Genomic DNA, 23,048 nt, shown 5'->3' with positions numbered 1-23,048 from the left:
TTGTATATGTGTTTTCATGTACACACATCATAGCACATGTGAAGATCGCAGTATAACATGCAAGGAGTTGGTTCTAGCCTACCATGTGGGTCCCAGAGATCGCTGAGCTATTTCACTAGACTCTCAGCTTTAACCTATCCCCCACCTTCTTTGGGAGCTAGGAAACTCAGGGCTTTGTGTATTGTATATTTTATGCATATGATCCATTATCACAGAACTACACCACCAGTGCCCCACCACTATTGGGTTTTTTTCCTAGTAAAAAAATAGTGAGTCTTTCTTGGCTTATAGTTCCTCCACAGGAAGGCCTGGGAAATATTCATTGAAATAATTGTACTTATGGACCAGAAACTCCACTTCTAGGAATTTCTTCTAAAGATATCATTTTATGGGCCAGTGAGATGGCTCAATGGGTAAAGAAAACTCTTGACTCGCAAGCCTGATGACATGAGTCCAGTCCCTTGGAACCTCATAAAAAGGTGGGAGAACCAAATCCACAGTTATCCTCTCACCTCTACATGCAAACTGTGGAACAGTGGTGTGTGCCTCTACCTCCCCCAGTACACACAATAATATAATAAGTACAATTTAAAAAATTTTAAAGAGCCAGGCACAGTGGCACACGCCTTTAATCCCACCACTTGGGGAGGCAGAGGCAGGCAGATCTCTGTGAGTTGGAGGCCAGCTTGGTCTACAAAGTGGGTCCAGGACAGCCAAGTCTACACAGAGAAACCCTGTCTCCAAAAACAAAAAAGGAAAGAAAAAAAGTGTTAGCTAATCACAATGTATGGTACATTCCTATTTCTGTCAGATATTAGTCAGGATTCTCCAAAGGCACAGAACTGACAGAATGAATATGCATATTAAAAGTAGATTTCTTCGACTGGCTTTCAGGATGTGGTTTAGACAGTCCAACAGCTGTCTCACAACATAAAGCTCAGATTCTGGTAGTTGTCCAGTCCACAAGGCTGGAATGCCTCTGCTATCCAAGTCTAGTGCTGTAGTCCTGAATGATTCCTGGATAGTTGCTGGTTTTCAATGTACATTGGAATCCTGAAGAGGTTGGATTAAATACCAGTTGTAGCAACAGAATAGATGAATTTGCCATAGAGAGTAAAAACAAGCAGGTAAAAAGCAAGGTTCCCTTCTGTGTTCTTATATATGGGCTGCCAGCTTTACGGTAGGTCTTCCTGCTTCAAATAACCTGATTAATAAAATCCCTCACATTGCCAGGCGTGGTGGTGCATGCATGCAGGAGGCAGAGGCAGGCAGATCTCTGTGAGTTTGAGGCCAGCCTCGTCTACAAAGTGAGTCCAGGACAGCCAAGGCCACACAGAGAAACCCTGTCTCGAAAAACCAAAATAAAATAAATAAAATCCCTCACAGGAGTGCGTAGTAGCTTGGGTTTTACTTAATTCCAGATATAGTCATGTTGACAGCCAAGATTAGTCATCACTAGCCAGAGACACTAGATATATTGGAGAGAGAGACCCAAGAGAATATTACACTGGGCCAGAAGTTGTCAGTAACTAGTACGATTCTATGTTGTGATATTTTGTTTTACTTTGTTGAGTTTGTTTTTAGATAGATCAGTCTGGTCCCAAACTTAGTAGAAGCACAGGGTTAGCCTTATGCTCATTTTATAGCAGAGGCTGCTGGCCTTAAATCCTCCTGCTTCTCCCTTCCAAGTACAGGGATTACAGGCATTAATACTATACCCAGCTCTTGCTTCTGGTATTTTTACAGCCTTTTTAAACCTTTATTTTATGTGCATTGGTGTCTGTTTTATGTACATTGGCGTTTAGCCTGCATGTATGTCTATGTGAAAGTGTCAGATCTTGGAGTTACAGACAGTTGTGAGCTGCCATGTGGGTTCTGTGATTTGAACTCGTGTCCTTTGGGAGAGCAGTCAGTGCCCTTCACATACTGAGCCATTTCTTCAGTCTTCAGCCCCTGCTCTGGTTTTTTGTTTGTTTGTTTTGTTTGATTGGTTTGGTTTTTCGAGGCAGAGTTTTCTCTGTGTAATAGTCCTGGCTGTCCTAGACTCACTTTGTAGACCAGGCTGGCCTCTGCCTCCCAAGTGCTGGGATTAAAGATGTGTTCCATCACTGCCTGACTGGTATCCTTTTTAAAAATATATTTATTTATTTATTATTATGAATATAGTGCTCTGTCTGCATGTACGCCTGCAGGCCAGAAGAGGACATTAGATCACATTATAGATGGGTGTGAGGCAACATGTGGTTGCTGGAATTGAACTCAGGACCTCTGGAAGGGCAGTCAGTGCTCTTAACCTCTGAGCTATCTCTCCAGCCCCTGACTGGTATTCTTGATTCTATGCTTTTCTTTAATGTTTCATGGGGGTTTCATGATGGTGGTAGGTTTGTTTGTTTGTTTGTTTTTCTGTTGCTTAATTTTCAGTGTTTTTATTTTTAATTGTTATGTGTATGGGTGTTTTGCCTGCATGTATGCCCATTGCACCACTTGCATGCAGTGTCTGAGGAAGCTGGAAGAAGGTATAGGATCCCCTGGAACTGAAGTTACAGACATTGTGAGCTGCTCTGTGGGTGATTTTTTTTTTTGGGTTTCCAGACAGGGTTTCTCTGTGTAGCCTTGGCTATCCTGGACTCACTTTGTAGACCAGGGTGGCCTCGAACTCACAGCGATCTACCTGCCTCTGCCTCCCGAGTGCTGGGATTAAAGGCGTGCGCCACCACTGCCCGGCTCTCTGGGTGATTTTAATGGAATGTGGGTCCTCTAGAACAGCAGCCAGTGCTTCTTACCACTGAGCCACTACTCCAGCCCCATCTCCTTCCTTTACCCACTGAGCCATCTTACCAGCCCAGTTTCTTGTCTTTTTGAAACAAGGTCTCATGTAGCCCAGGCTGACTTCTAAACTGCTATACAGATAGTCAGATAGTACTGACTTTGAAGTCCTGATGCTCCTGGCCTCTAAATCGCAAGTGATGGGATATATAGATAGGCCTGTTCCATTGCACTTTGGCCTTGAGCTAGACTGTTTTAATAGCTTTCACATACCTAAAGGTGTCCAATAAAAATAAATACATGTTTATATGCTTTTTAACTATGTGATTTCAACCAACTAAGTGAACTATCTGGCCTCCTGGGAGCCTCTGTCCAGGTGAGTGTTAGAAAAAATATGAAAGGTTGGATTGTTCTGTTTTAAGTAGGCAAGGCAGTGACAGTTCAGTTGACTTTGTGACTGAAGGCTCTGTTAAAATTCAGTGTATCAAGCTGGGCATAGTGATGCATGCCTTTAATCCCAGCACTCAGAAGGCAGAGGCAGGCGGATTGATGTGAGTTGAGTTCAAGGCCAGACTGGTCTACAAATAGTCCAGGACAGCCAGGGCTCTGTGTTATAGAGAAACCTGTCTCAAAAAAAAAAAAAAAAAAAAGTCAGTGTATCGAATCCTTGGTACAAAGTAACCTTTACAGTTTTTGCCTCCATTTCTTATCACAGGACAAGAGGAATTTCCTTCGTGACCCACCAGCTGGTGTGCAATTTAACTTTGACTTCGATCAGATGCACCCTGTTGCTCTGGTCATGCTCCAGGAAGATGAGCTACTAAGCAAGATGAGATTCGCCCTCGTTCCTAAACTGTAAGTGTTCTCCGGTCAAAGAGACATGGCTCACTACTGCAGTGGTGGTTTCTGTTCCACTGTAGTGATTTCACTTTCCTAGGGGCTCTAGTTCCATGTGCAGTGCTAGGGAAGTCACTGAATGGCGGCCAGAACCCTCTCGGCGCTATCTGTTCACCCAAACAGGTCGTGCAACCCATCAGAGGCCCTGTGAGCTTGGCAGCATGCCCAGAGTGGAAAGGGAGGGCAGACTTGGCAGGAGAGTCAGGATGAGAAGGAGATGTGCTCTTTCACCCAGTGAAAAGGTAGAGCATGTCTCCTTCAGAAACAACAAATAGACTCAAATAAAATCAGGTCTGTAAAGGTCCCTTGCCTTTTTTCCCTGAACTCCAATGTTTTGTATTCATACTCTGCAGCAGCTGTGTTCTGTTCTCTTTTTTGTGGGGTTTTTTTTTTCTTCCATTAAAGAAAGGCTCTTCCCTGTTCATAAAATCCCAGTTGCCCTTTAAGCTCCAGAACAAGCAGTATTCTCAGATGCCTTGTCATTGGCCTGCCAGCAGAGGGCGGCCTTCCCCTCTGCAGCATCTGTGGGGCTTTGTCTCCCTCTGACTCTCCTGTAGGGTTTTTGTTGTTGTATTTACCATACTGGAAATTGAATTTTGGGCCTCACTCACACCAGGCAATTGTTTTAACACTGAAATACATCCCCAACCTCTTTTTTACTTTTTATTTTAACATAGGACCTTAATAGGTTGCCTAGGTGAGCCTTGAAGTCACTCTATCCTCGGCAGGACTTGCTTTAGGCTCCTAAGTAACTTGGGTTTACAGGCCTGAGCTATCAGGCCTAGTTTTTTATTATAATGATGATTATTGTCATGATATTATTTTGTTCATATTTTTGAACTCAGCTTTCCAAGCATGGCCTGGCACAGGACTATAATCCTAGCACTTGGGAGGCAGAGGCGGTAGGATTGTAAGAGGCCAGCCTAGGTCACAAGTAGGAGTTCCATTTCTAAACAATAGTCTGGGCATAGTGACTCATATTTGTTATCCCAGTACTTAGGAAGTTGAGGCAGGAGAATCACGGTGAGTTTGAGAGCAGCCTGGGTTACATAGTTCAAGGCCAGCCCGGGCTATGAGATGAGACCCTATCCAAAAAAAACAAAACAAATAAATAAAAGCTGGTATTCTTTCTAACTTTGTAATACTTCCCTTCTTAGAATATTCCTTTTTGTTTTGTTTTGTTTTTGTTTGGTTGATTGGGTTTTTGTATTTTCAAGACAGGGTTTCTCTGTGTAGCCTTGGCTGTCCTGGACTCACCTTTGTAGACTATGCTGGCCCCGAATTCTTAGAGATCTACCTGCCTCTGCCTCCCAAATGCTGGGATTGCAGGTGTGAGCCACTATACCCGACTTTTCAGAGTATTCTTATCCTTGCTTTTTGGTTGCAAGATCTTACTGTTCCCCTGAGGGTAAAATGTATAGTTCTATCAAAATATCTTCTTTCTGTGAACTTTTCTCAGAAACTGTTTGGTGCTCTGCATTCTGGGTTGTGGGCTCCTCTCCCTTGTCATTTGCACTGTACTGAGGGTACTTGACCACTATGTTATTGACCAGGCTAGCCAGCCCCAATCTCTCAGAGATCTCCCTGGTTCTGCCTCTTACGTGCTAGGTGCTGGGATTGGAGGCATGAGTCACCACAACCAGCCTTCTTTTGAGATCTATTTTCCTATATACCAGGCTGGCTTCAAACTTGCTCTGGAACCAACATTATATAGTTAAAATCACATTACAAAATCATCTTTAGACTGTGGCTAAAATGTCTATTTTTAGTTAAGGATATAAAGAAATATGTCATCTATTTCTCTACTGCATATGCTTATAAAACCCTAGGTATTGACTTTTTAAAATATGTATATTGTTTTAAAGAATGCAGGGATGAAGAAGACAAATATTCTACCCTCACGTATGGTCACAACAACTTCTAATTGGACATGGTTGTGCGCCCCATCCCATTACTCAGGAGGCAGAGGATACACACACACACACACACACACACACACACACACACACACACACACACACTATATTTTTTTAAAAGCCTAGCATGGGGGACTGGAGAGATGACATAGTGGTTAAGAGCACTGGCTATTCTTCCAAGGGTCTCGGGTTTGATCCCAGGACCAGTATGGTGACTCTAACTCCAGGGGGTCTGATGCCCTCTTTCTGGCCTCTGTGGGCACAGGCATACACATTCTGCACAGACATACATGTAGGCAAAATACTCAAACATATAACTTTAACCTTTTTAAAAAATCTAGCTTGAGCTGGTGAGATGGTTCAATGGGTAAAGGCATTTGCTGCCAAGATTGAGGACCTGAGTTAAGTCCTTGGAGCTATATGGTGGAAGGAAACAGGCTTAGGGGAACTAAGATTGGACATGCTTACCTTGTTAGTCCCAGGTCTTAAGCCATAACATCAGAGCCAGGCAGCTGAGTGTTTAGGAGGTTGAGACAAGAAGACTACTACCAGTTTGAGGCCAATCTGGGCTTCATAGTAAGTTCCAGACAAAGCTTGTGTTACAGGCTAAATGAAACAGCCTTTAAGGGAAAAAAATTGAAGTTGTGAGCAAGTATCTTCAAGGCCACTTTTTAATTCTGAGTTCTGTGAAATCATCCCACGTGAACTAACCTTGGGTATACTAATGTCTTTGTGATGACTCATGGGCTCTGTTTGCTCTTTTGATGAACAAAACAACCATTTGGACTACTTTCTTTGCCAGACTCCCTCCCTCTTAATGTAAGAGAGGCAGGCAGTTATAGAAAACTTCTGCATCAGCCTCTGGCAAAGAATCACTCCAGATGGCATTGTAAAGGTTTGAAAGGTCCTCTGATAAAGAAGCCTGCTGGGCACAGCTGTAGCTCCCAAATATTAATCTATTTCTGCTTTTGTGGTGGATCTGAGGCATTAGGAGCCTGTGGTCACCCTGTGAGAAACACTGGGCAAATGTCAGCCTGATCCTGGAAAAGACTGGTGGTTTCCCTCCTCCTATCAGAGGCCCTCAGAGTGTGACTATGATGTAGCAGCAGGGCACTGGCTGGGTTCAGGCTACCATTAGCAAGTGCTCATATACTGATTACATTTTGATTGTTTGTTTGTTTGTTTTGATTTTTCAAGACAGGGTTTCTCTGTCCTGATTTACATTTTGAAATACAGGGCCAGTGCCTCGTTTTCTAAACAAAATAATAGCTGACTGCATCTGTTCAGAAAAAGTATCCCAGATGATGAGATTAACACTTGGAGAAGAAAAGTCTAGAAGCTCCATATTTATAATGGCTTGATTTTATTTTTATATATTTTAATTAATTAATTATGTATACAGTATTCTGCCTGCATGTGAGCCAGCAAACCAGAAGAAGAAACCATATCTCACTATAGATGGTTTTGCACCATCTATAATGAAATCTCGGGACCTTTGGAACAACAGTCATTGCTTTTAACCTCTGAGCCATCTCTCCAGCTCTTTTGTTTGTTTGGTTTGGTTTTTGAGACAGGGTTTCTCTGTGTAGCCTTGGCTGTCCTGGACTCACTTTGTAGACCAGGCTGCCCCCAAGCACTGGGATTAAAGGTGTGCGCCGCCGCCGCCGCCGCCGCCGCCACCACCACCACTACCGCCTGGCTTTCAGCCCTTGTTTTTATATTAAGGGGGGAGTTGTGTCTTGCATTTCTTTCTCCCTCTCTTGTTTCTTTGAAGTTTTGTGGTTGTAGTTGTTTGGGGTTTGTGTGGTTGGTTGGCAATAAGGTCTCACATATCCTACACTGGTCTGGAATGCTATATGTAATGGAAGATGGCCTTGAAGTTCTGATTCTTCTGCCTCCACCCTGAACTTCTAAGATTACAGTTAGACTACCATACCTAGTTTATATGGTGCTTGCTTTAGAACACAGAGCTTTATGCATGCCAGGCTAAGCAAGTACTCTACCAGCTGAGCTCCATCTCCAGATGTGTACCCTTTCTGCTTTGGTTTAGGTTTGTCTTCTGAACTAGAGATTATACTTTCATTGAGAGAACAGTCATCAGTTTTTTAAAAGGTTTATTTATTTATTTAATATGTATGAATACTCTGTCTTCATATACACCTGCATGCTAGAAGAGAGCATCAGATCCCAGTATAGAAGGTTGTAAGCTACCATGTGGTTGCTGGGAATTGAACTCAAGACCTCTGGAAGAACAGACAGTGCTCTTAACTTCTGAGCCATCTTTCCAGCCCCAATTTTTTAAATTATTATTTTGAAACAGTGAAAAGTTAGAAAGACCATTTAGAGCTTAGTGTGTGTGCATGCATAATGTGTGTATATGGGTACGAGTGTAATAGCTTCAGGGTTTTTTGTTTGTTTGGTTGGTTTTTTTGTTCTTTGGTTTCTCTGTGTAGTCTGAGGTGTCCTGGAACTCACTCTGTAGACCCAGGCTAGCCTTGAAGTTAGACCTACCTGCTTCTACCTCCCAAGTGCTGGGATTAAAGGCATGTGCCACCACTGCCTGGCAGCTTCAGGGTTTTTTGTTTGTTTTTTGGTTTTCAAGGCAGGGTTTCTCTGTGTAGCCTTGGCTGTCCTGAACTCACTTTGTAGACCAGGCTGGCCTTGAACTCACAGAGATCCGCCTGCCTCTGCCTCCTGAGCGCTGGGATTAAAGACATGCGTCACCACTGCCCGGCTTCATGGCTTCAGTTTTAAGGTGAGAACAGAAGTTAGTTCTCTCCTTCCACCTTTACGTGAGTCCTGGCATCAGACTCAAGTCACCAAGTTTGTATGGTGGCGGGAGGTCGAGAAGATGTTAGATCCTTAGGAGCTGGAACAATAGTTGTGAATCACCCAATGTGGGTGCTTAGGAACCAAACTGGGTGCTTAGGAACCAAACTCAGGTCTCCTTGAAGGAGCAGCAAAGTCTTAACCCCTGAGCTATCTGTTTATCATCCTGTTATTGTTCTCTTATTTGCTTTTTTATCTTTAGTTTTAGTTTTGAAATAGTCTCCTGTGTAATCAGGACAGGCTGCCCTTGAACTCAGGATCCTTCTGCCTCAGCCTCCCAGAGAACATTTTTGTTTTCATTTGAAACCTGGTGTCTCATGGCCTTTGGTTCTTTTTTTGCGGGTAAAGGGTACGGGAGATGGAACCCAAAGCCTTGTACATGGTAAGCAACTGCTCCCCATCAGTGAGCTCAGAAGTACAACCCTAAATATATTATTATGCATTTCCTACAGACATTCATTCTTTCCCACAACCCCAGTGTGACCATGTGACATGCACACGTTATTATTACAATCTGGTTTTCAGGCCCTATTTTAATGTTTTATTTGTTCTAATAATGTTCTTTTGAGCAAAAGACGCTAATTAACTTCACAAAGAATGCAGTTAATTTCACAGATTGCATTTAGTCTCCTTCCATCCTTTGCACCTTGTGTGGGGCACACTGCCAGTGGCCTGGCACAATTTACACTTTGTTCACTTGAAGGTGGTGTCTGGCAGGCTTCTTCACTATAAAATTACAGTTTTCATCTTTGAAAGTAATTAGTGTCAGGCATGATGGCAAGGCTGATCATGCACACACTTGCTGATGAGCTTAATGACCTGAGTTTGATCCTTGGGCCTCATATGGTAGAAGGAGACAACTGACTCCCACAAGTTGTCTCCTCAAATATTATGTTTTTATTAAGTCTTTAATGCTGAGATAAAGCACTTGCTTAATATGCACAAAGTCCTGCATGGTGGGGCACATGGCTGTAATCACAGCACTCAGGAGATGGAGGCAGGTGGGAGGATCAGAAGGAAAAGGTCATCCTCAACTACACAGCCAGTTCCAGGCAGGATACATGAGACATTGTTTCAACACACACACACACACACACACACACACACACCAAAACCCATCAAGGTCTCTACTCACAAAATACTAATTACTCTTTCTTCTTTTTCTTTCTTTTCTCTCCCAACAATTCCTCTTGCAATACAGGGTCTTACTCTATAGCTCACCTTTAATTTTTTATGTATTATCAGCCCAGGCTGGCTGTGAACTCTTCTCCTGGTTCAATCTCCTGAGTGCTGGAATTAAAGGTATTTGCTGCCAACCTAAGCTTTTTTTACTTGCTATCATGTGCTTATAGCACTTGCAGAGACCAGAATAAGTCATCAGATCCCTTAGAGTTGGAGCTGCAGGTGGTATGAGCCATGCAATGTTGGCTAGAAACCAAATCTGGGTCCTCTGCAAGAGCACCAAGTGTTCTTAACCGCTGAGTCATATCTCCAGCCCCTTGCTTGTTTATTAAAACAGGATTTTGATGTGTATCTAAGGCTGGATTTGAACTCACTATGTAATCTTCCTCCCTAGTGCTAGGATCAGATGTACACAAGTATGCCCAGCTATACTTATCATCATTAAAATTATATGAAACATGGTCTTGAAATGTAGACTAGGCTAGCCTTGAATTTGCTATTCTGTCTCTCCTTTGTGAGTGTTGGGATTAAAGCCATGTGCCACCACACCAAGCTCTAAGCTCATTTTATTTTTACCTTCCTCTAACCCTGGGATCCACTATTTATTCAGAAAGTGCTGTACCTCCTAGTGGAAAATAAAATTTATCTTATTAGCAGATATTAATTAAACATAATAATGGGCTTTAGAAAAATGACATATAGAAAGCAAGAACTGAGCACCATTGGGCTATCACTTCTCACCAGCAGAGGATGCAGCTGACAGGGATCACCGCCGTGTTTATGACTCCCTGCTCTGGCAATGAGAAGCCTGGTTCTTTGACCTTTTTTCTGATTCCGCTCCCTCTCTCACTCTTTTTCTGCTTGGTTCTTATTGTCCTTCTAAGCCACCCATTGTGTGTACTCACCTCACTCCACTTGGGCACCAGTGCCTCATGCCAGACAAGTCTAATATGCAACCAAGTTTGAGGAGCTTCAGGCTGAATAGATAGAACTTCAGTCTTTATCAGCCATCTCCCAGATGATCATAGGTATAATTTGGTAGTAGAGTGCTTGCCTAGAATGCACAAAGCCTCAGGTTCTGTCCTCAATTCTGCCTCACACCCAAAGCCTTTATAACCATCTCTCGTTCTGTTTCTGCTAGTTGCTAGCTATTTTAGCAAGCTGCCAGCTGATGTATTTCCTGAGGACTACCGTCAAGCCAGATATGGTAGCAAGCACCTGTAATTCTAGCTCTTGGGTGAAGCGGGATGGCCAACCTTAGCTACATAGTGATTTTGAGGCCAGTCTGTGATAAATGGAACTCTGTTGTTAAAAACAAGCAAGGGCTGCGGAGATGGCTCATCAGCTAGAGCACTTGCCGGCAAGCTAGATGACTAAAGTTCAAATGCTCAGAACCCATGTAGATACCAGGTGGGTATAATCCAAAGGATACAGGAGATCCTGGAGCCAGCTGAGAAGCCAGACTGGCCATATCTAGACTGGCTGTACCAGTGAGCTCAGGGTTTGATTGAGATCCTACCTCAATACATAACAAAGTAGAAGAACAGTTAAGGATGACTCCCAATATTCAACATTGAGCCTCTACATACACATGTATACATGTGCTTGCACACATTCAAACATTTATACCCCCACACAAAAACACATGAAAAGTAGAAAACAAAAATGAACAATGTCCACACTAATTTCTTCCCACTGCCTAAAAGCATATATTCTTTCAGAAAACAACAAAGGGCTCAATAGAGTCCTGGCTCTGCTTCTAGTCCCCCTGCTTAGTCACACTGCTACACATGAAGGCTTTGTTTCTTTCTGCCAAGGATCAACTACATATATTAAAATACTAAGAAATAGGAGGCTGCCGAAATAGCTTAGCAGGTAAAGGCACTTGCTGTCACCCCTTACCACATAAGGTTAAGCCACACATGGCAAGGAAGCCAACTCCTGAAAGTTGTCCTATGAACTTTGCATGCATGCTCATACACACACAATAAATGTAATTTTTTGCTTTGTTTTTTGTTTTTTCAAGATAGGGTTTCTCTGTGTAACAGCCCTGCCTGGCCTTGCCTCCTGTGCACCACCACCACCCAGCTTAGTTTTGTTTTTATATAGAGAGATAGGTATGATTTATTTATTTTTATTTTATGTGCATTGGTGTAAGGGTGTCAGGTCACCTGGAACTGGAATTAGATCGTTGCAAGCTGCCCTGTGGATGCCCTGTGCAAGCTGCTCTTCCAGAGCACCCAGTTTCAGTTCCCAGCATCCACATGGTGGCTCATAATAGTCCGTAATTCAACTTCCAGCGATTCTGATGCCCTCTTTTGGCTTCCATGGGCCTTGCACACATGTGGTACACAGATATGCATGCAGGCCAAACACCCATTCACATACAATAAAATTAATTTTAAAAATACCAAGAAATACTGACATTTCATGAGCATTGTTTAACTCATCTTTTTCTGCTGTGGTGAACATAGTTTGTTTGGTTTTTTTCTGTCATTTAGCTTTCACTTGTAAAGCGAATGAGCGTTTCCTTTAGCACTCATAAGGACTGGAAAGCTCTCAGGGGTTGGAGCTTTACCTTGGTGGTACTGGCATGCATGAAGCCCTAAGTACCACTCCTGGAGCCAAATAAAAGATGATCTATTCTAGGCTCTGTTGTTCTAACATATATGTCCTTGACCCTCGAATTCTCACATGTGTCACTGTCTATCAAAGTGTGAAGGAAGAAGTATTTTGGAGAAATTACTTCTATCGCATCTCCCTGATTAAGCAGTCAGCCCAACTCACTGCTCTGGCCGCCCAGCAACAGGCCTCTGGAAAGGAAGAGAAAAGCTGCAGCAAAGAGGATGATTTGCCTCTGACAGGTACATTCTGGGGAAAAGAATCATTCTGGAAGAAAAGAATTGATGTAAAAATACTCCTGACTTAGAGATGCTAATGAGCTTGTCATCATATATGCATCAAAAATGTTGACATCTCTGCACAGAAAAATTATTTTCTTTGCAAAGGAAATTTTATTTTTTGTTGCCCTTTCTGACCCAGCTTATATGTGTCTTTCCAAAGTGTTCTTTTCTTTGCTATCTCATTCTTGTTTCTTGTCTTTTTGTCTTGTTTTGTTTTAACTCTTGAATGGACCCTACAACCACAAGTCCAAGGAAATCAGGATGAATAGAAATCTAGAAATCTGAGAGCCACCTGGCCATGGTAGTGCAAGCTTGTAACCCTAGCACTTGAGATGTGAAGGCAGGAGGGTCAGGAGCTCAAGGCAAGCCTGGGATATATGGGACCCCCAAACCAAAAAGCCAAAAGGGCAAGAAAACAGCCCAGTAGTGCTTATTCTAGTCCAATTACAGGTATCTAGCCCTGAGCTAAGCTATTAAACAACTGGCACTTTCCTCCTGTGAAATAACTCTGCTTCTAGGGAACAAGTTTTACTCTATCAGCAACTATTTAATGAACTATGATACTAATTAATGTAAGGGTAGAGAGATGGCTTCACAGTTAAGAGCACTTCCTGCTCTTCCATAGGACCCAGGTTCAGTTCACAGCACTCACAGTGATGGCTTACAGTCCCAGTACTTACAGTTACAGGGGGTGTGACACCCTCTTCTGACCTCCATGGGCACTCAGATACATAAATAAAAATACAAGTGGAAAGCAGAACAAGGTGGCGCACACCTTTAATCCCAGCATTTGGGAGGCAGAGGCAGGTGGATCACTGTGAGTTCGAGGCAGCCTGGTCTACAGAGGGAGTTCCAGGACAGCCAAGGCTACACAGAGAATCCCTCTTTAAAACAAAACAAAACAGGTGGGTGTGGTGGCATACACCTTTAAATCCTAGCACCCTGGAGGCAGAGGCAGTCAGATCTGTGTGAGTTAGAGGCTGTCTTGGTCTACATAGAGAATTCTAGGCCAGACTGGGATATATAGTAAGACCCTGTCTCACAAAACCAAACAAACAAACAATAAATAAATATTAAAATATATATTACATAATATTTTATTTATTTTGTGGCACTGAGGATCCTAGGGCTTTAGAAATACTAGGCAGGAGCTCTACTGAGGTATATCCCCAGCCCTTCATATTTTTTTCATTTTTCATGAGTGCCTGCTGTGTATATAGATATGTTCTAATTATGACTAGAATCACCTGATAAGAAGTAGGGCAACTTAGTTTGTAGAATTTTAGGTAAGTATAGCATAAGATACAGGTTATACAGACTACTCGGAGAAGCTTTGAAACTACACTCAAGGTCAAGTTGCATATACTAATCATTTTGAATCCCAGTGAACTTTTCATTCTTTATCATATCCTTAAATTATGGTTGGTTTTTGCCTTTTAGAGGGCACCTTTTGAGACAGGGTCTCACTGTAAATCCCCAGCTGGTCTTGAACTCCTGAGTCATCCTCCTGTCTCTGCCCCTGAAATGCTAAGATTACAGACTTGGGCTACCATTTCTTGCTTCCTCAAATTAATGTTATTGGGAAATGCTGGACTGGGAGTATAGCTCAGTGGTAGAGCCTTTACCCAGCATATGTGCAGATAATAATGTGTTTAATTCCCCCCAAAAAAAGAAGAAAGCCATTTTTTCCAAGGAAAGTATTCAGTAAGGGTTGTTAGCATAGTTAATACAATAAAGAGCAGTTAAGAGTGAGTGTTGCTCTTAAAGAGGACTCAAGTTCAGTCCCCAGCTGAACTCACATTAGGCAGCTCACAGTTGTCAGTGACTCCAGCACTAAGCTAACCCACAGAATGTTGAGATGGGGTTTTCATTTGTGCTTGCTTTCTTTCTTTCTTTCTTTCTTTCTTTCTTTCTTTCTTTCTTTTTAGATGATTTTATTATGTATACAGTGTTCTGCCTACATATATGCCTACAAACATGCCAGAAGAGGGCATGGTTATGAGTCACCATGTGGTTGCTGGGAATTGAACGCAGGACCTCTGGAAGAACAACTAGTACTCTTAACCTCTAAGCCATTTCTCCAGCCCCTCCTTTGCTTTCTAACCAGGTTGATAACAAGGAAGCTTGATAAGTAGCTTCATTCTTAGTATCCTAAGAGAAAGAACAGAACCAGTTTTGCTAACCTTCAAGTCCAAAGATGATTTCCTAATTGAAATTCCATATAAGGGACATTGAATGTGGTTGCAGTTTTAGAAAGACATTCCTGCCAGGCATGGTGGTGCACATATTTAATTCTAGCACTTGGGAGGCAGAGGCATGTGGATCTCTCTGAGTTCCAAGGTAGTCAGGGCTGCATAATGAGATCCTGTGTCTAATAGATAAAATAAATTTTAAAAAGACATTCACCAAAGTAGGAGGTTGTGCCTGGCTACGTCTACTTATAACTTCAGGAGAGCTTAAAAAAAAAAAACCATACCGTAAAAACTCATTTCTTATCATATCTGTGAATATTTTAGCAGTTCTTATAATATGTATTCAGAAGTAAATCAAGCAATTATTGTCTCTTTTATTCTCACTTCATAGAGGCAGTACGGCCCAAAACACCACCTGTCGTAATCAGTGCTCAGCTTAAAACTCAAGAGGTAATACAGTTTTAAATTATACCTAGAAGATGATGTCTGAAATGAAGTTACTGGGTTAACTATCTAATACCATTTAAAACTACTTAAGGGTCTCTGTCTTATGTCTGTAAGATGAGGAGTCCAGTACTTGAATAATAGCTCAGAGCTAAGGTGATTTCCTGGCATAAATAATTCTAGATGTGCTCATCAGGAATCAGAGAGAATGGCTTGAGAGATCTAAACAGTGATGAGGAATAATTGCCTCAGGTGGTAACTCATTCTGTTACCAAGCAACTGCCAGTTAGAAGGTTGGAGAGCAGTGAGCATTGTCTTACAGCTTGCAGAGAAGAACAAAAAATGAGGCTGTGTTAAATTGTGAGACAACTATTAACTATTCTAGTACATCAGTGTCACTTAGAAGCCATTCCAAGAGCTCTTTGGTTGCATTTTAGGATGAGGAAGAAATCTCTACCAGCCCGGGAGTTTCTGAGTTTGTCAGTGATGCCTTCGATGCCTGCAACTTAAATCAGGAGGATTTGAGAAAAGAAATGGAGCAGCTTGTGCTTGATAAGAAGCAAGAAGAAACAGCTGCACTAGAAGGTAACACGTGTGCAATGGCTTTGTGCTTTTTCCTAATTCCAAAGTTGGTTGAATAAAAATCTCATTTTAAAGCCTGTGGACAGAGGCTTGGGGTGTAGCTCAGTTGGTAGAGTGCTTACCTAACCTGTATGAGGTCCTGAGTTCAATCCCCAGCACCACATAACCATACATAGTGGTTCATATTTGTAATTCCAGTATTCAGGAGGTAGAGACAGCAAGATCAGAAGTTTGAGGTCAATCTTGGCTACATGAGACCCTGCCTCAGAAAAATAATAAAGCCAATCAACAAATTAGGTATGGTAGTGTATACTCCTCTAATCCCAGCATTAGAAGGATAAGAAGAACTGACATGAATTTGAAGCCATCCTGAGTTACACAGTAAGTTCCAGGCCAGCCAGAGCAGCATAGTTGTCTCAAAAACAAACTAAAAACTAAAAATGAATTTCAGTTTTACTACTTTTTGTTTGTTTGGTTTTTTCAAGACAGGCTCTCTCTGTGTAGCCTTGACTGTCCTGGACTCACTTTGTAGACCAGGCTGGCCTCAAACTCACATCGATCCTCCTGCCTCTGCCTCCCGAGTGCTGGGATTAAAGGCGTGTGGCAACACCACCCGTTTAGTTTTACTTCTTATACATGATGGGGATTGAACCCAGCGCATTGCAGGTTGGCTACACTTCACTCACAGATTTCAACCCCACTGTGTAGTCTGTTGGCCTTGACCTCCTGTCTCTCCACCTCCTATGTGCTGGGATTACAGGAATCCCACCATGCAGCCTAACCTTCCTTTTTAAATAGCCAGGTTTTTTCTCACTCTTCTTTTTCTAACAGTCTGCAGTATCTGCCTTATCTTCTACATACTGGGTTCACTACCAGGCATGTGATAAAACTGGACATGGTGGACACAACTGTAATCTCAACACTCAGGTGGTAGAAGCAGGAGAATCAGAAGTTCAGGGTCATCCTCAGCCAATAGTGGGTTGGAAGCCAGCCTGGGATACCTAGAGAGATGGCTCAGCAGGTAACCGTGCTCACTGTCAGGCCAGGTGACTAATTGGATTCCTAGAACCCACATGATAGGAAGAGAGAACCAAACCCTGGAAGTTAGACTCTGGCCTTGCCTAGCAATGTCTGAGGCCCTGGGTTCCATGCCTAATATACTACAAAGGAAAAAAAAAGCTGGTTTGGCCTTTTGTCAGGTATTACAGTTAAATGAGCTGTAACTGTGAGTATTATGAGTTCAAAGAGCATATTTCTTTGCCTCTCCCTTTGTTTCCTATAGAAGATTCTGCCGATTGGGAAAAGGAGCTACAACAGGAGCTTCAGGAATATGAAGTGGTAGCAGAGTCCGAGAAGCGAGATGAAAACTGGGATAAAGAAATTGAAAAGATGCTCCAGGAGGATAATTAGCTGTCCTCCCAAAACCATTTCTTAACATTGTGCTGACATTAAATTCTGATGCTCACTGATTCAGAAGGCACAAAAGTGTGTAACTTTATGCAATTTGAAATTATTCTTTTCAAGCTAAAACTTGCTTCTTAAAAAGAAAGTATACAGCCAGAGAAACCCTGGTTCAAAAAAAAAATAGAGAGTAAATAGAACAGCTATTGTAATAATAAAAAATAACAGGATATTGTATATAATGTTTCATATAAATCAAGTTAGTAATGCACTTATAGGCAGCAGAGCTATCTATGCCACAGAAACACAAGTAAAATACTAGAGTTTGTTTTCCACAAGGCTGGCAACATATAATTTATTCTTTAGTCATGGTTTTCTAAGCACTCATTGCCTTTTTGTTGATACATGGCTAAAGTACTTAATGGCTTAATTACTACCAGAATGACCAAATTATACCAAAGAACTCAAAAGAAAGCACTTTTAAAACAATTTTCTTGCCAGATATTTTCCAAAATTCTGTCTGAAAGCTAAAAGCTGAGATAATTAAGTTCATTTGAATGATATAAACATCACCCAACTTGACATTAAGCCTTGGGATGTGGTAAGCACTTGCCTGTCATTCACAGTGCCCTGGGTTCCATCTCTAGTATCTCAGCTATTAAAAAAAAAAAAGCAAGATAGATTTGTTTAAAGAAAGTTTTGCTTTTCCCTAGAGCCTTTTCATTCTGTTCTGTTAAATATACCACAAATTCAGCATTGTGCTTTTAGTAGGAACTGGGGCCTTCAGTCTTTTTTGTATTAATAACCATCAAGAAGCCTGTTTACCTTAAGGTTTGTTCTCATGGTAATGGTCACTATGTATAAATGTCTTAATTATATGATTGGCCTTTATAGAATGTTCTTCCTTGGAGTACAACTTCTAGAACTTGCTAATTAATCCTTCTTGTATTCTTCTGTGCCAGCAGGCATCTGTTCATAGAATGTGACTTTAAAAGAGCAAAGTGATTTAATGTTAGAAGACTAGTATTCACCTTTCGTATTTTCACAGCGCCTTTATTTCATAAAGGGGAATAAAATCAAGACATATCTTTATAAGAAAGTTGTACATATTGATATTCTTATACCCATTAAAACTAGTCTGTGATCTTCTGGCATAGGAGGTGGTCAGCGAGAGAACTGGGAATGGATGCAAACTTTTTTTTTTTTTTGAGACATGGTTTCTCTGTGTCACCCTGGCTGTCCTGGACTCACTTTGTAGACCAGGCTGGCCTCGTTTATTTAAACTCACAATGATCCACCTGCCTCTGCCTCCTGAGTGCTGGGATTACAGGCATGCACCACCATGCCTGGTGCAAACATTACTTTCATGTTTAACATTTCAGAGATGCAACAGTAAAATGAACCAGACTGTTCTACCTCATGTCACTTCATTTTAGCAATAAACTTGAATGTTCTATAAGGCCAGTGACCCAATATGAAATGTCAGAAACCACCCTACTAAAGTAAAAAGTGCTTGTTTGTATTAGATTTGGAGATAGGGTCTTCTTCTGGTTTGGGATTCACTGTGTAGATCAGGCTGGCCTCAAACTTAAAGTGAGCCTCCTGCCTCTGCCTCTGCCTCTGCCTCTGTGCGATACTTTGTTCATTTGATAGAAAAATATGTTAAAAGTATTTTAAGCAGGTAAAATACTAGATATAACCAGGCATGATAATACCTGGTTCTTAATACATGGCACCTTTTTTGAAATGGTCTCATTATGTAGCTCTGGCTATCCTGGAATTCACTATGGAGATCAGGCTTGCTTCAGACTCACAGAGAGCCACTTGCTTTTCCCTCCCCAGTGCTAGGAAGAAAAATGTACCACTATACCTGGTTTACACTAAAATTCTTTTTTTTTTTTTTTTTGAGTCTTGGCTGTCCTGAACTCACTTTGTAGACCAGGCTGGCCTCGAATTTACAGTGATCCACCTGCCTCTGCCTCCCAAGTGCTGGGATTAAAGGTGTGTGCCACCACCACCCGGCTACACTAAAATTCTTACTGATGATTAAACACAAAAAAGCGAAGGTTTCAGAGAGAGAAGAAAAAAGAGCCTGGGCATGGTGGTACTTGCATTATCTCAGTACTTGGAAGACAAGAAGCAGAAAAATCAGGTTCAGGATAACCATAACTTCACAGTGAATTCAAGGCCAGTCTGGGCTACATGGAACCCTAACTCAAAACATTTAAAACAAACAAATGGAAATTCCCTTATGAAGTGGGAAATCTCGGTTAACTTTCAAGAAGTTGAACTTAAGCGGGTAAGTTGGTTCATTGGCTAAAAGCACTTGCCATGTAAGCCTGAGTCCTTCACCAGAACCCATGGTGGAAAGGAGGAACCAACTCCCCAAAATTGTTCTCTGACATCCACATTCTCACCATGGTGCACATGCCCATACACACACACACACAAATTTAAGTGTCTATATATAAGCATATGCGTGCAGGTACCCATGGATGCAGGAAGAGGACATCAGATTGCCTGGAGCTAGAATTATAAAAGGTGGTAAGCTGCCTGACATGGGTACTGGAAACTCAAATTGAGTCCTCTGCAAAATCAGTATACATCTCTCCCCTGCCCCAATAATAATTTTTTAAGTTAAACTAGAAAAGTTTACCTTAAGATTCAAAGCATTCCCGGGTGGTGGTGATGCACGCCTTTAACCCCAGCACTCAGGAGGCAGAGGTAGGTGGGTCTCTGTGAGTTCCAGACCAGCCTGGTCTACAAAGCAAGATCAGGACAGCCAAGGCTACACAGAGAAACCCTGTCTCAGAAAAAAAAATTCAAAGATTCTGATACATCTATGTGCATGGTGTTTTAAGAAGTATAAGCAGATATGTTTCTGTGATCAAAAGATCATTGGACTGGAGGTATAACCCAGTGGTAGAGCTCCTGCCTAGCATGTGGAAGGCCCTGAGGGTTTTAAATTTTTTTTTATTATTACTGTACATATGTGAGTACCATGCTATGTGAGTATGGGGGATCAGAATAACTTTTAGGACAGAGTTCTCTCCTTTTACCTTTATGTGGCCTCCAGAGTTCAAACTGCACAGCAAGCACTTTTATCCAGTGATCTATCTCACATCTCACCAAACCCTGAGGGTTGATTTGTTTTGTTTTAAAGATTTATTTATTATGTATAGAGTATTCTGTCTGCGTATGTGCCTGCTGGCCAGAAGAGAACACCAGATCTCATATGTAGATGGAATGAGTCACCATGTGGTTAGCTGGGAGTTAAACTCAGGACCTTTGGAAGACCAGCCAGTGTGCTCTTAACCTCTGAGCCATCTCTCCAGCCCCTGAGGTTTTTTTATTTATTTGGTTGGTTGGTTAGTTGGCTGGCTTTTCGAGACAGGGTTTCTCTGTGTAGACCAGGCTGGCCGCAAACTCACAGAGATCCGCCTATGTAGAGAGACCCTATCTTAGAAATCAACAAAAAAGAAGTAAGGGGCTGGAGAGATGGCTCAGTGGTTAAGAGCACCATCTGCTCTTCCAAAGGTCCTGAGTTCAATTCCCAGCAACCACTTGGTGGCTCACAACCACCTATAATTTGATCTGATGCCCTCTTCTGGCCTACAGGTGCACATGCAGACAGAACATTGTATACATAATAATAAATAAATAATTTTTTTAAAAAAAGTAAGAACGCTGGTGAGATGGCTCAGTGTTTAAAAGCACTGTCTGCTTTTCTAAAGGATCTGGGTTCGATTCCCAGTGCCCTCATGGCAGTTCAAACTGCAATTCCAGGGATTCTGACACCTTCATACCAATGCACATAGAATAAAATACATTTTTTTTTTGAGATAGGTTTTCTCTGTGTAGCCTTGACTTTCCTGGACTCACTTTGAAGATCAGGTTGGCCTCAAACTCACAGCAATCCTCCTGCCTCTGCCTCCCAAGTGCTGGGATTAAAGGCGTGCGCCACCACTGCCCGGCTAAATAAATTATTATTATTTGCTTTTGTTTTTTCGAGACAGAGTTTCTCTGTGTAGTCTTGGCTGTCCTGGACTTGCCTTGTAGACCAGGCTGGCCTCGAACTTACAGTGATCCACCTGCCTCTGCCTCCCGAGTGCTGGGATTAAAGGCGTGCGCCACCACGCCCGGCTTAAATAAATTATTTTTTAAAAGATGTAAGCCAGTGAATCTAGATGTACTTGCTCATGCTTGGTGGCTGCAAAATAGAAACCACCTGAGGAGTCAGGAACTATTAGCCTCCAGGGCCTTCTGCAGAAGTACCAAAGAAACTGGCTCCATGTATAGTCATAGAGGTCTACATTGTCAAAAACTCCATAAATTATTCTTATGGGCAACCAGAAAACATGGGTTGAATCAAGAGGCTTGAGTGATAAGAGATGCCTTTGCACAGGAAACCAGTGCCCCCTATATCAATCAAATGAATTGGTTGAGTTACATGGTTCCTAAGACCCATTCAACACATAAAAGGGCCTCTGCAGGTTAAGGATATAAATCAATAGTAGGGTACTTGCCTAGCATGTACAAACATTTTATATAATGGATGGCATTTATTTTTTGTTTTATAATATTTTCTCCTTTGATAATTTTATATGTATACAATGTCTCGTCAAATCCATCCCCAACCCTCTCCTCCTGTTCCTCTGGTTTCCTGTGCACACTTGGTTCTATTTTCAAAGTGACTTTGTTGGGGCTAAAGAGATGATTCAGTGGGAAAGAGCAGTAAAAGGAGCCAGGAAGTGGTGGCGCACGCCTTTAATCCCAGCACTCCGGAGGCAGAGGCAGGTGAATCACTGTGAGTCCGAGGCCAGCCTGGTCTACAGAGTGAGTCCTGGACAGCCAGGGATACACAGAGAAACGCTGTCTCGAAAAACAAAACAAGCAATGAGAGGACCTGAGTTTGGATCCTAGAACCACCTTTTAAAGGGAGGGGGGATGAAGACAAGGCTCAACAGTTAGGAAAATTAGCTGTTCTTCCAAAGAATGAAAGTTTGGTTCCCAACACCCAAGTTTGACAGTTTACAACCACCTGGAAGTCTAGTTCTAGGCAATCCAACACCCTCACCTGGCCTCAGTTACCCATTAGGAATGACTAACATGGGATACAAATAATTCTTTTTGTTGTTGTTTTTGTTTTTCAAGACAGAGCTTCTCTGTGTAGTCTTGGCTGTCCTGGACTCACTTTGTAGACCAGGCTGGCCTCGAACTCACAGCGTTCTGAGTGCCTTGGCATCCCTGAGTGCTGGCATTAAAGGCTTGAGCCACAAATGCCCAGCTCCACAGCAATTTTTTTTTTTTTTGGTTTTTTGAGACAGGGTTTCTTTGTGTAGCCTTGACTGTCCTGGACTCACTTTGTAGACCAGGCTGGCCTCGAACTCACAGTGATCCGCCTGCCTCTGCCTCCCGAGTGCTGAGATTAAAGGCATGCGCCGCCCAGCAAACATTTAGCTGGGGATGGCTTTCAGTTCAGAGGTTTAGTCCATCATCATCTTGGTGGGAAGCATGGCAACATGGTGCCTGAGAAGTAGCTGAGAGTTACACATTTGGATCCGCAGGCAGCAACAAGAGTGACAGTGGGCCTGGCTTGAGCATTTGAAACCTCAAAGCCCCAGTGACACACCTCTTAATAGTTCCACTCCCTCTGACCGTATGTGGGCCATTTTCATTCAAACTACCACACTACTGAAGTGCTCAATTATTTATAGGCATTTGCTACCTCACCTAGACTTCTGTTTTCCTCCACTCCTACCCTTGTCAAGAGTAGAGATGGCTCAGTGGTTAGGAGTACTTGCTGCTCTTTATAGAGCCCTGATGTTTGGCTCCCAGCACCCACATGGCAGCTCATAACAATCTGTAGCTCCAGTCCCTGGGAACCCAGTGCCCTCTTCTGGCTTTCTTGAACACCAGGCACATGTGGTGCAGAC

At 42.3% G+C, this 23,048-nt stretch overlaps 1 protein-coding gene across 1 annotated transcript in view; it reads left to right on the top strand.

The window, feature by feature from the left end:
* The window catches only part of SYAP1 (synapse associated protein 1), a 28,383-nt gene extending 9,524 nt beyond the window's left edge, over window positions 1–18,859 (top strand). The window contains exons 5-9 of the mRNA XM_084790987.1: window positions 3,482–3,621; window positions 12,306–12,454; window positions 15,077–15,135; window positions 15,567–15,714; window positions 16,994–18,859. Coding sequence (XP_084647113.1) covers window positions 3,482–3,621; window positions 12,306–12,454; window positions 15,077–15,135; window positions 15,567–15,714; window positions 16,994–17,121 — 624 coding nt within the window. The 3' untranslated portion in view covers window positions 17,122–18,859. The remainder of the gene's footprint in view (window positions 1–3,481; window positions 3,622–12,305; window positions 12,455–15,076; window positions 15,136–15,566; window positions 15,715–16,993) is intronic.
* The last annotated feature ends 4,189 nt before the right edge of the window (window positions 18,860–23,048 follow it).

This window comes from Acomys minous, assembly GCF_964271855.1.
Source record: "Acomys minous genome assembly, chromosome: 7".
Classification (NCBI taxonomy): domain Eukaryota; kingdom Metazoa; phylum Chordata; class Mammalia; order Rodentia; family Muridae; genus Acomys; species Acomys minous.
This window is presented reverse-complemented; position numbering and strand designations above follow the sequence as displayed.